The sequence below is a fragment of the Acinonyx jubatus genome, chromosome A3 (genome assembly GCF_027475565.1).
Source record: "Acinonyx jubatus isolate Ajub_Pintada_27869175 chromosome A3, VMU_Ajub_asm_v1.0, whole genome shotgun sequence".
In the NCBI taxonomy this organism is placed as follows: Eukaryota; Metazoa; Chordata; class Mammalia; order Carnivora; family Felidae; genus Acinonyx; species Acinonyx jubatus.
In genome coordinates, this window is record NC_069388.1 from 117,890,182 (window position 1) to 117,903,996 (window position 13,815).

The 13,815-nt window shown below is 37.1% G+C and overlaps 1 protein-coding gene across 36 annotated transcripts in view; it reads left to right on the top strand.

The window, feature by feature from the left end:
• The window catches only part of DTNB (dystrobrevin beta), a 239,834-nt gene that overhangs the window by 117,458 nt on the left and 108,561 nt on the right, over nt 1-13,815 (top strand). For all 36 annotated transcript variants that reach the window (XR_008289633.1, XR_008289634.1, XR_008289636.1 and 33 more), the window contains one exon: nt 5,930-6,054. Coding sequence is in view for 30 of the 36 variants with exons in the window: in XM_053201135.1 (XP_053057110.1) it covers nt 5,930-6,054 (125 nt within the window). In the remaining 6 variants the exon portion in view is untranslated. The remainder of the gene's footprint in view (nt 1-5,929; nt 6,055-13,815) is intronic.

Consider the following 13,815-nt stretch of genomic DNA (forward strand, 5'->3'; position numbering starts at 1 on the left):
CATCTCAAAAGACTTATAGAGGACATTTAATAATACCCAATATCCATTGATAATTTAAATACACACACACACACACACACACACACGTATACACACACACCTGAAAACAGTTTCAAAACAAAAAACCTTAGCAACCTAGAAATAGAAGGAACTTCCTTAACCTAATATAGGATATTTATAAAAACTGATAGTATCTATTATTTTTACTGGTGAAATGTTGAAATTATTTAAGATTGAAAACAAAACAAAGAGGCTTGCCATCACTGCTTCTGTTCAGCATTTTATCAGTAGTCCCATGACGCATAATAAACAAGGAAAAGATGTTTGAATTGAAAGGAAACCAAATTGCCATTATTTGATGATGACTGTCAGTGTAGGAAGCCTGAAAGAATCTCCAGATAAATCAGTAGAACTAAAAACTTCTTTGTATCAAAGGACATAAACACAACATAATGAAAAGGCAAATGATGGAATGGGAGAAAATATTTGCAAATTGTATATCTGATTAGGGGTTCATATCCAGAATTTATAGAACTCCTGTAACTCAGCAACAAAAAACAAGCAACTCAATTGAAAAATAGGCTAAGGACTTGAATGTACATTTCTCAAAGATGATATAAAAATGGGTAGCAAGTGGCAGACAACCTCTCCCTTGCTCTCCAGCTTGCTGCTTCCTTGTGATGTATTCAATAAAACTTTTATTTCCTTAAAAAAATAAGTGGCTGGGGCACCTGGCTGGCTCAGCTGGTTAAGCATCCGACTTCTCGGCTCGGGTCATGATCTCACAGTTTATGAGTTCAAACCCCACGTCAGGCTCTGTGCTGGCAGCTCAGAGCCTGGAGCCTGCTTCAGATTCTCTCTCTGCCCCTCTCCTGCTCATGCTCTGTCTCTCTCTGTCTCTCAAAAATAAATAAACTTTAAAAAAATAAATAAATGGCTAACAAGCATATGAAAAGATATATGACATCACTAATCATTAGGGAATTGCAAATCAAAACCACAATAAAATATTCCTCACATATATTAGGATGGTTAGTATTTAAAAAGAAGTGTTGGTGAGCGTGTAAGGAAATTGGGACCCACCTTTGGTGGAATGTAAAATGATGCAGCCACTATGGAAACCAGCATGAAGGTTCCTTAAAAAATTAAAAATAGAATTACCAATGATTCTACTTGTGGGTATATACCAAAAGAAAGCATAGTCTTGAGATACTTGTACACCCATGTTCATAACAGCATTATTTACAATAGCTGAAACTTGGAAGCAGCTCATGTGTCCATTGATGGATGAATGGGTATACAAAATGCAGTATATATGATGGAATATTTTTCAGCCTTGACAATGGGAGAAATTCTGATACATGCTCCAACATGGGTGAACCTTGAAGACATTATTCTAAGTATCTGAAGCCAGTCACAAAAAGGCAAATACTGTAGGATTCCACTTATATGAGGTTATCTATAGTAATAGATAGATAGTAGAGAGTTCATAGGACCAAAAAGAAGACTGGTGATTGCCAGGGGCTTGGGTCAGGGGGAAATGAGGGGTTGTTTAATGAGTATAGAGTTTCAGATTGGCAGAATGAAAAAATTTTGGAGATTGTTTGCACAACCATGTGAATGTACTTTACTGGTAAACTGTACACTTTAAAATGGTTAATGTGGTGGGAAGCCTGGATGGCTCAGTTGGTTACACATCCAACTCTTGATTTCAGCTTAGGTCCTGATCCCGGGGTTGTAGGATCGAGCCTCTTGTCAGGCTCCATGCTGAGCGTAGAGCCTAGTTAAGATTCTTTGTTCCTCTCTCTCTCTTTTCCCCTCCTCCCTCCCCTGCTCTCATACTCTCTCTCTAAAATTAAAACCAAACCAAACAAAAACTTCCTAAAAAAATATGACTGTTAGTCAAAAACAAGTGAAGTAGGAGTTATTTGCAAGATCTAACTTCCATAGGTCTTCCACAAAAAAATATAAACAACTCTTACAAATCCATAAGAGAAAGGCAACCCTATGTAACACTACACCAAAGACAGGAGTAGGCATTTCACAGAGGAAGAAACCAACTGGCTTGTAAATATTGGAAAAGATGCTCAATCTTTTTGGCAGTCAGGGTTGCAAATTAAAATCATTTATCACCCATTAGATTGGCGAATGTTAAAATGTCTGACAATAACAAGGGTTAGCCAGAACGTGGAGATTTAGGAAGTCTCTCACACAGCTGATGGGAATGGAAATTAGTGTAACCACTATGTAAAAACAAGTGGCGAGTGCCTAGTAAAATTGAATGTGTATAACTCATTGCACTCTGATAAACTCTTACACATGGCTACCAGGAGACTTAGACAAGAAAGCTTATGGCAACACTGTGAGAGGGAAAAAATGGAAACAACCCAAGTGTTTATTAGCAGTGGAATGGATTATGATATAATTAAGCAATGACATACAGTCAGTTGGTGAAAAAATGAATGTGACATGTATCAATAGGGATGATTTGTAATGTCATTTTAAGCGAGAGCAGCAAGTTGTAGAAAAATATATCTATGTAAGTCTATATAGGTTTTAAACGTATTAAATCATGTATTTATGCATAATCACCAAAGTAGTAAAATCAAGGACATGATTAATACAAAATCCAGAATACAGGTTACCAGCAGAGGAGCAAGTGAGGTGGGAGGGGGCTCTTAGCCTAAGATCCCACAGCAAGGCTTCAGAGTGACAACCATATTTCGGTTTCTCAGGCACACTAGTGGGTAGGTGGGTATTTATTTTATAACTTTTTAAACTGCACATACACATTTTATACACTCTGATATAGACTTCTTTAATCGTACCCTGTAGTATTTTGAAGAAATGGTAGGAAATGTTTTGAAATTGACTAATGTGGATTAAGGTATTGAAAACGGACGAAGTTTGAAAATCATCACCTCAGAGTGTTTAGAAGAGATTTACTTTTTTAGGTTAAGGCTTCTCCATATATTTATCAGTTTTAGAGTTCAAGTGAGGGGAAAGGTACAGAGACAGAAAGTGGCATCTCTTGCAGAGTATTTTACACCAGGTGTGGAAGACACCAGTCCCTGTGCCTCACCTGCCTTTCTTCCTTCCTCACTCCCTTCTTCACCTCTGTAAATATTTGGTAACTGACTGCCAAGTCCTGGGCATTGTCCTACAGGTCCGGGAGCCTGAGAGGTAATGTCCCTATCTTGGTGCTTAAAGCCGTTTTTGGATTCATGCTTACAGGCTTTATTAATCTTAGCCTCCTAAACTAACTAGATAGCAAAATTCACTTCAGGTCCATATCATAATTTATCTTTGTAAGGAAGTCATTTATTTACATATTTAGACAACCTAACTGAATGCATGTCTTTAAAATTTTCGGAGTAAGGGCGCTGGGCTGGCTCAGTCAGTAGAGCATGCAACTCTTGATCTCAGGGTCGTGAGTTCAAGCCCTACGTTGGGTGTGGAGCTTACTTAAAATAATAAACAAATAAATAACATTTTCAGAGTAATATATCCTCTTTGGTTCAGTCCTAGCCCTTAGTTAATATTGTAATTCCTGAATATGTATATTTATTCTCAGTCTTTTTCCCTTTCCATACATGTCAAAACTCATGATATGTTCTAATCATTTAGAATTGACTTTGATGTATTAATTTTACCTCCCTATCTATATTTTTGAGACTCAAAGTTGGATCTGATCTTAAGCCTTGACTCTAAAGCAGTATTTTCAAATGAATTACAAGCACACTACTAGAGATTATTAGGTGGTACAGAGGGAGCCATTTTTTATTTTAATAGTTATGTAGTTATTTTAATGTTCATTATAAAATATACATGTGAAACCTGTGATTTCATGGTTGTTTTTGCTCAGGATGCAGCTAAAGCAGTCTATATGATAATCCATCTCATAGACTACACGAATTAATGGCCCAGGGGGTTCTCAGACAGCAAAATATCATGAAATTAATACATGGATCACAGATGTAGTGTTTAGTTGTAAAGGTGAATTAAGGTATTCTCTGATGTCCTCTCTCTCCTACTTGTGTTGTAACTCAAGAAATAAGTTTATATGGTTTGATCAGGAAAAAGCAGTCTAGAAAATTCATCTAGGCCCGTTGTTCAAATAACATATTCCATTATGGAACAGATCCTGGAACTATACACATGATTAACATGTAGATCCTACCTTTCAGGAGCACCAGTTTCACAGAAATAGGCACATGAATTAAAAAGTGCATGATAGCATCGTTAGCATAACAGTGGAAATTTGTGCACAGTAAGTGGGTAGCTTGGAAAGGTGGTCTCTGGCTTATGAAACTGTGAGAAAAGTCTGCCCGGAGCAAGACTTGCAAGCAGTCTTGAGAGATGAGCAGAAAATTTACAGAAAAATAGACTGGCAAAAGGTGATCTCAGAAAGGCACACGCCAAGGTACAGTGACCTAAGAGAACACGGTGTTTGGGGCTAACTGAGCAGCTTGTCATTTATGCTGGTGTGAGGAGAGGCGGGAGCCAGGTAGGAAAGCTTTTATGTGGATTGTGATGGTGGGTACTTAGATCTTATTCTATAAGTGATTAGGAGTCTTTGAAAGATGTTAAACAGAGAAGTGATGTGAGGTCTGGGGACAGTGTAGAAGTCAGAGGGGAGGATCAAGTCACATTTCAGCCTGTTGGGCAAAGGGGAAATGGAGAGCACTTAGGGGGGATTTTCAGGTTTTTGCTTTGTTTAGCTTCCTACGCTTTTTAGGAAATACTACATTTAGGCTTTGCTCAGAATTTAATGTGTTGAAGGGGTTAGTGGTAGGTGATTTGGAGCCAATATATGAAGTTTCTGAAGAAATTGGTATTATTTAGTCCGTGTTATAAACAAGGTGTTAATTAACTTTCCCTTCATAGTCTTAAAGGCAAAGAGTTTTGCTTATTTTGTGTTAAATGGGTGCAAGTAGCATATAAAAAATTAAGTGGAGATGTGATATCGATAAGGCACATGGCTGCAAACAAGTTCTGTTTTTCAACTAGAGTGCTACATATGGTAATATGTTGCAGAGGGAGTAGAATGAAATATTTACACCTTTTTGCAGTAAACATCCTGCCAAGAAAATTTCAGACAAATGTGTTATTTAAAGGGAATTGGGTGGGCAATAAAATCAATATATGAAGAGCTTCCTTTATATATGGGTTTCCAATGTGAATGTTCTGAATAATTTAATTGTGGCATATTGTTTACTAGTGTGTATATTTACTGATACATCTTAGACTTGATAGTCTTTGGATTTGGCGTGTGTGGTTCTACCTTACAGAGAAATGTATTAGTATGCCAACTTATTCTTGTACCTTCCGCATATCTGAATTTACAGTCACGGGTCTGATGCTGACTGCCTGTCTATGTGAGGGCATTCATCTGTGTCTGTATACATAGCCAGACCCTTAGCACCAAATGTTCTGCCTCACGTTTATTTTGGGAATATTCTCTTAATAGGCATGTTTTGGGATGTGACTTCGTCAGCTAATTTGCTAACATTCAAAAGCCACGAGCTCTCAGCATTATCTTAGCCTTTTAGTATTTTAGTCCACCAAAAATTTCTGACTCTGATTGGGAAATTAACTGTAACATCTTACAAAAAATGATCCAGAAGCATCAGAAGAGAGAGTTCATGCAAAGGGCACAGAGAGATGTTCGAAAGGAAAGTTAACGTTAACTTTATAGTCTGACTGCATGGTAGAAATGAGGGAGTAAGTATAGAAATGAAGGACCACAAATGACCTTGGGACAACTGTAGGTCCCATTCTGTAAGGCCCGGTAAGGTTGATTATAATGCAACTTAGCTTGTATTTAAAAGATATTTTCTTTAGTTCTTGTCACCAAGTTCTTTGGAAATTCCTTTTCATTATTTTGAAGATTTAATTTCTTATTTCCTTATTTTCTACTTTGACACAGAAATCCCCTGCAAAGAAGCTGAGCCATGCAATTAGTAAATCTTTGGGGTGTGTACCCACCAGAGAACCCCCACATCCTGTTTTTCCTGAGCAACCAGAGAAACCACTTGACCTTGCAAATATAGTGTAAGTATACACCTGGATATGGATATGGATTATACTGAAATGGAGACCTTGCTGAATTCTTTTGGATCACAGCCAACTTACCTAACATGAACATTTAACCTTCTGGTTTTTACTTTACTTTTGGGGAGCTTAAGACTTCAAGATTTTGGGGCACCTGGGTGACTCAGTCAGTTGAGCGTCCGACTTCGGCTCAGGTCATGATCTCACAGCTCGTGAGTTTGAGCCCCGCGTTGGGCTCTGTGCTGGCAGCTCAGAGCCTGGAGCCTGTTTCAGATTCTGTATCTCGCTCTCTCTTTCCCCCTCCCCTGCTCATGCTCTGTCTCTTTCTGTCTCAAAAATAAATAAACGTTAAAAAAAAAAAAAAAAAAAAAGACTTCAAGGTTTCATTTATTTAAATCACCATAAATATTTACATGGAAGCATATAGCTCCTGAGCCCTGAAGTCTAAGTGATAATGATCACAAACAGAAACATTAATTAATATATTGAAGAGTAATTATTGAACTGGTTTTAGCAAGGTTACCTTTTGTTGTTAGCGTGTTCTTCCTTAAATCAGCGGTAGTGATCATTTCTTCTCTATGGCTATAATGCCCACAGAGGTGTTTAAAACTGGTTCAGACAACATGGAAATGAAAATCAACTTAATTTGTTGGTTTTTTTATTTTTATTTTTTGTATTGAGAGAAAATTAGGAAACACAAGATTGTATTCTGTAAATAAAACTGGTGTTTTATTTTTACTTTCTTTGAATATTCATGCTAAATGAAAGAAAGCCAGACAGGATCAAAAAAGAGAAGTAGAGAAAGAGGAAGAGTAAGGAAGAGGAGAAACAATGAAACTTTAAGATTCAGCCTCTAAACTGGTTTCTTCACTTTGAATTAAATGGTGATGTTATGTGTCCTCCTGGATAAAGTCAGTAGGCTTTTGATCATTAGTCTTTCTCGGGTGTCGAGAAGTTTTTCTGTTGGAATAGACATCTGTTTTCTTTAACCTCCTTAAAAAAGCAGTTAGGGTTCTTGATCTTTTATTTTCTTTCTCATTCAATAATCTGAAAAACTTCTTTTAAAATGATACATACCTATAGATTAAAAATTTTAGAATAAAAGAGCATAAAATGAAATGCAGCACATTCTCCCACACTTCATTGTGTGTTGTCTGGCTTTTAGATTTGCTGGCAGATACCTCTTTATCTCTGATGTATTCAGAGCCCCATTTTTTGACTTCCCAATTTTGGACACTGTTGAATTCCTTCTGTTGTGTAAGGAACCAGTCTCACTTATAACTCTACGTATCAACCCATCCCAGTTTTTCATGATTATATTACCATTTTTAAAGTTGATTACCTGTTATTTTATTTTACTTTTACCTTTGTAATTTTAAATACTAATCCTAAACCTCTATATCTTGTAACTTCTTTTGACTTGCACTGTGTGAACTGAGGAAATTAGTACCTTCTCTCTACTTCTCCCTTCTCTTTTTGCCTCCTGACTTCTGTCATCTATCTTTTGTATTGTCAATGCTGATATTTCTGTTCTCTTCAGTGACCATAACTAAGTCTTCTGAGATTCATTAAGGGTCAAATCTAAAAGTTGAAAACCCGACAGCAGCACTTACAGTTCATGTTCATTGCAGAGTCAGTGCGCTTCGGTTCTGTGAACTCTTCCTCGTGGTGCCGGCGCCCCCGTCCCTGTGCAGGTACCTCCCGTCGGGGTGCAGGGGGGTCGTCTCCCGTACACACCACTGATTGCTCAAAATCAGGCCTGTTGACTTTATAACTGGATTGACTTTCTTGTACTGTTTTTTTGCTCGTCTTTTGGTTTCTTCTTCTTACTGGGAAAAAAATAGATACTTTTGTTCCCCACTATGTTCCATAGTGAATTTTACCTATTGCTTGTAATCCACTTTTTGATTAAACTTTTCAACCTTTCCCCTTTTTGGTTAGTGTTTGTTACATTTTTTGATTAAAAAAATTTTTTTTGCTCCTCCAGTATTGTAGTGGTTTTCTCATTCTCTCTCTCTCTCTCTCTCTCTCTCTCTTAGTTTTGAAGATGTCCCTTTCACTAATGTTTTTAGTTTATGTAGAATGGACTTTTGTGTATTGTGTGGTATAGAATATCCAGTTCTCTTTCTCTGTCTCTCTCTTTGCATTTGAGTAATAACTTGTGTCAGGGCCATTTATTGGGTGATCAGTCATTTCTCCACTGACCTACATTGCCACGGTTGTCATAAATGAAGTGTCCAAATGTGCATGGTCTGGTTTTGGACTCTCCTGTTCCTTTGGTCAAATTGTCTATCCTTATACCAACATCATGCTATCTTAATTACTATAAGGGATTAGGTAATTTTTTTTTAGAATTTTTTTTTAGAATTTTTTTGTGTATTTTTTTGCCCTTTGCTCTTTCATATAAATTTTATTGACAGTTTATTGAGTCCCTCATAAAATTTTGTTGGGATTTTGACCTGAGATTCATGGAATCTAAAAATCAAATAGAGGAGAATTGACATCTTTATAGTATTAAGTCTTCCATGTCATGAATGTGTTATATCTTTGCATTTATTTAAATATCATTTTGTGCTGAGGTATCTGGGTGGCTCAGTGGGTTAAGCATCCAACTCCTGATTTCAGCTCAGGTCATGGTCTCATGGTTGTTAGATCAAGCACCACATCAGGCTTTCTCCCTCTCTCTCTGCCCCCTCCCCACTTGCCCACTCATTTTCTCTCTCTCTCTCTCTCTCTCTCAAAATAAATATTAAAAAAGTAAATATTAGTTTGTGCCTTTCATTAAAACTTCATAGTTTTCCCCAGAAAGTTATTATATATGATAGATTAATTCTTAGGTACTTAAAAAAATTTTTTTTATGTTTATTGTTTTTGAGAGAGAGACAGAGTACGAGCAGGGGAGGGGCAGAGAGAGAGGGAGACAGAATCCGAAGCAGGCTCCAGGCTCAGAGCTGTCAGCACAAAGCCCGATGCACGGCTCGAACTCACAAACTTTGAGATCATGACCTGAGCCAAAGTCGGACACTTAACCGACTGAGCCACACAGGCACCCTGATTCTTTGGTACTTTTAAAAATTCTTCTGTATATTTGTTGCTGTTGCAAATGGTGTCCTTTTTTCTACAGGTTTTTTTGAGATATAATTTACATATGATAAAGGCACCCACTTCAAGTGTACAATTGAATGAGTTTTGTCAAATGTATACACAGTCATGCAAATGGTATCTTTATTGAATTATGTTTCTTAACAGTGTGTTACTGGTATGTGGAAATGCAAATTGTTTCTGTATTTTAATCCACTATCTAGTCATCTTGCCTCATTTGCTTATTGATTTTAGTAATTTGCACTCAGATTTTTTTGGATTTTCTAAAATAATTATATCACCTGCAAATAATGATAGTTTTATTTCTTCCCTCCCACTCCTTGTACTTTTATTTTTATTTTTTTAATCTTTATTTATTTTTGAGAGAAAGAGAGAGAGGCAGTGGGAGCGGGGGAAAAACAGAGGGAGAGAGGGAGACACAGAATCTGAAGCAGGCTCCAGGCTCCGAGCCGTCAGCACAGAGTGCAACACAGAGCTTGAACTCATGAACTGCAAGTTCATGACCTGAGCCGAAGTCGGACACTTAACCGACTGAGCCACCCAGGCACCCCTCACTCCTTGTGCTTTTAAATATTAATCATCTGGTTTTTTTCTTTTGGTCTTCTTAAGTTGGCTAGAGCCTCCAGTGCAATATTAAAGCAGTTTTTTTTTTTTTAACATTTATTTATTATAGAGAGACAGAGCATAGGAGGGGCAGAGAGGAAGGGAGACATAGAATCCGAAACAGGCTCCTGGCTCTGAGTTGTCAGCACAGAGCCTGACGCGGGGCTCCAACTCACAAACCGTGAGATCATGACCTGAGTCAAAGTCAGACGCTTAACCGACTGAGCCACCCAGGCACCCCTGCAGTGCAATATTAAATAAAAGTGGTTTAGTAGGCATTCTTGTATCGTTGCTGATCCCAAAGAGATGGCTTTCAGCATTTATTCGTATGTTATTTGATGTAGGTTTTATAGAAGAAATTGTTTATCAGGTAAAAGAGATTCCCTTGTATGCCTAATTTGCTAAGAGTGCTTTTTTTGGGGGGGGGGGGTTCATGAATGAATGTTATCAAAGGTTTTTCTGCATTGACATGATCATATGAGTTTCTTTATTAATGTAGTGAATTACATTGTTTTTTAAACAACCATATATTCCTGAAATAAATACAAGTTGACTCTTCTTATTAATACATTGCTAGATTTCATTTGCTAATATTTTGTTTAGACTTTGCCTATGTTTAGGAGTTCCAATTGTCCTGTAATTTCCCGGGGTTTTTTTTGTTTGTTTATTGTTGTTTTGTTTTATTTTTAGGACAAAGTTTTCCCAGGGCGCTAACTTCAAAAAGCTGAAGAGCATTCTCTCTTTTTATATTTTTTGGAAGAGCTTTTCTAAAATTGAAATTATGTACTTGCTCTTTCAATATTTGGTACAACTCACCAGTGATGCTATCTCTGCCAAAAGCCTTAGTGGGAAAATTTTTAACTGTGAATTCAATTTTTAAAAGCAATTATAAGACTTCGTTTTTTATTTCTTTTTGAGTCACTCTAGAACATTTTATATTTGTAGGAAATTTGTCAATTTCATTTGTATTTTCAAAGTTATTGGGACAAAATTCATGACATTTTATCTACAGTATGTGCGCTAATGTCCCTTTTTCATTCCTACTCTCACATAATTATAGTTTTTCTCTCTTTTTTTTTCCCTCTTGAACAAATCTTGCCATAGGTTTGTCCCATCTAGTGGACTTTAAGAGGACCAACTTTTGGTGTTGACGATTCTCTTATTGTATGCATTGTGTTTTTGAATATTATTTGTTTCTACTCTTTATTATCTCCTTTGTTACAATTTCTTCGGGTTTATCTTGCTACTCTTTTTTTTAACTTCTTTAAAGATACGGTTAGCGTATTCATTTCAGGTTTTCCCCCTCCTTATATAAGCATTTAAGGCTGTGAATTTCTCTAAGTAGTCCCTGAGTAGTGTCCAAGTTTTCTTATGTAATTTTTTTTATTGTTCTTTGAAAAGTATACTTTCCTAATTTCCAAACATGTGAGGATTGTCTAGTTTCCTTTTTGTTATTAATTTTTAGTTTAATTTAATTTTGGTCTAAAAAGCGGTCTGCACTGTTCAGTTCTTTCAAATTTGTTGAGACAGGCTTATATGTAGTATATGATCCAGTTTTTATTATACTCTTAGTAAGCATGAAAACATTTATTCTATGCTTGTTTGGGTTTAGAGCTCATAGTGAATGAATGTACGTCAGGTCAGGTTTGTTAATCATGTTGCTCATATCTTCAAAACTGTACATATTTCACTAGGAAGTTGAAAATTTGTTCTTACCTGGTAACTATTTATTCCTAATAATTCTGTATGTTCTCAAGTCTATTTTATCTGCTATACCTCTTTTAATATCTTCTGCTATATTTGCACAGCATAACTTTCCGCACCCTTATACATTCAACCTTTCTGTGTCCTTAGGTATTTAGCATGCTTCTTGTAAATTAAGAGCTGGATTAAAAAATGTCATCTGACAACCTGTCTTAACTGGCGAGTTTTTTCCATTTAAATTTATTATTATAATATTATTATTATTATAGTTAGTCATTATAAGTAAAATTGGCTTTCATTATTACAGTTAAAAGTATTACACCATCGTAATTGGATTTTTTTCTCCTCTCTTATTTTGTGCTATTTATAATATTTAAAAAATTCCCCTTTATTTGCATATCTCACTCTGGTCACCCTTTCCCCAGGAGTAATCATTCTAATTAGAATGCTCATTGTATATCTTTTTCCCAGTACATGTTCTTGAAAACTACGTAGTGTTTTGTACATCCTTTTAAAAAATTTATGTAAAGTGGCCCTATGCAGATTATACCTATTCGTTCTCCCTGTGATGGACATCCAGTTGCCTCCATGTAAAATGCTGCGGTAAAGACCTCAGATGTTTTTTCCCAGTGGAACAGGGTAAGACTTTCTTTAAACCTAGGGTACAGTTATTGGGTCAAAGGTTGTGTGTATCCTGACCAGAGGAAGTGTGTTGGGGAATCCAGTAGTTTAGTGTATTCTTTCGTTAATCTCTCGCATCTGAATTCAGGCCCCACATGGCCATCTCTACCTGGTGTGCCTGGGTTCAGAGACTTTCTGGTCAGTTTCACTAGAGAATAACCTCTAGCTGTTTTACCAGGCCTAGAAAAAAGTAGTCATTTGGTTGTGTGGTATTGGAGACTGGGGTGCTTTGCTTTGCTTTGTAGGTGGACTTTAAACCAAACCTCTAATTTTTAATGCAGCCACTCTCCCTTCTTTCAGAGGCACCTGGCATCTCTAATTATTGAACGTTCCTGGTCTTCTGTGGCTCAGGAGAACGTTCACCTCAGGTTTCTTCTCTCTATATTAAAAAAGCCCTCCTCGGGGCGCCTGGGTGGCTCAGTCGGTTAAGCGTCCGACTTCGGCTCAGGTCATGATCTCGCAGTCTGTGAGTTCGAGCCCCGCGTCGGGCTCTGTGCTGACAGCTCAGAGCCTGGAGCCTGTTTCAGATTCTGTGTCTCCCTCTCTCTGACCCTCCCCCGTTCATGCTCTGCCTCTCTCTGTCTCAAAAATAAATAAACGTTAAAAAAAATAATAAAAAAAAAAAAGCCCTCCTCATCTCTGGTTTCTGTTAGAAACTTAAGTATGAATTCAGTTTAGGACTGAGGGCTAAGAATCTGAACCTTTAATATTTCTTATTGATTCTTATCATTTTATTATGTTTACCTCGGATCCTTTTTTTAAAAATTTTTAATGTTTATTTATTTTTGAGAGAGAGAGAGAGAGAGTGTGAGTGGGAGAGGGGCAGAGAGAAAGGGAGACACAGAATCTGAAGCAGGCTCCAGGCTCGAGCTGTCAGCACAGAGCCCAACGCAGGGTTAGAACTCACAACGCATGAGATCATGACCTGACCTGAAGTTGGACACTTAACCCACTGAGCCACCCAGGCACCCCAGATCTTTCTTGTTGTTGTTGTTGTTATTAAGACTTTATAAAGTTGTGGTTTCCTGTGTTTTTCCTAATCCCATTACCCTTTCTCTCTCCCATAGAGTAGCCCCTAACATTTATTTGGTATTTATCACTCTATACATATTCTTACACTTTTACCAGATGTTCATGCATCCATAAAATAGCATTATAAAACTTTATATAAGTGGTTATGTTCTACATATCCTTTTGTATGTTTATTTATTAAATAGTATGTTTTTGAGATTTATTGAGAATCTCAAATGACATTCCACCGAATGACTATACAATAAATAATCCATTCTCCTGTTGACAGACATTGAGGTTGTTCCTAGTTTTTCACCACAATCTACAGTACTGGTGTGAGCATTCTTATACAGAGAATTTCTCTAAGGTATGAGTGGAACCACAGGGTCCTAAGATACGAATATCACATAATCAGGATAGATTAGGTGATAATGCAGTGGAAAATTAACCTTCAAATCTCATAGTTTAATGCATGAATGTTTATTTGTCACTCACACAAAGTCCCATGTGGATAGGAAGGACTCTAGAGCAGCTGAACTATGGACAGTGGCTAATGGTTTAGGCTGCTTCAATTTTTGGCTCCACTATCTTAACATGAGGCCTTATTGATCCCTGCAGCAGGGAAAGGAGCTTATCGGGAACTCATACCCATCTTCCTGT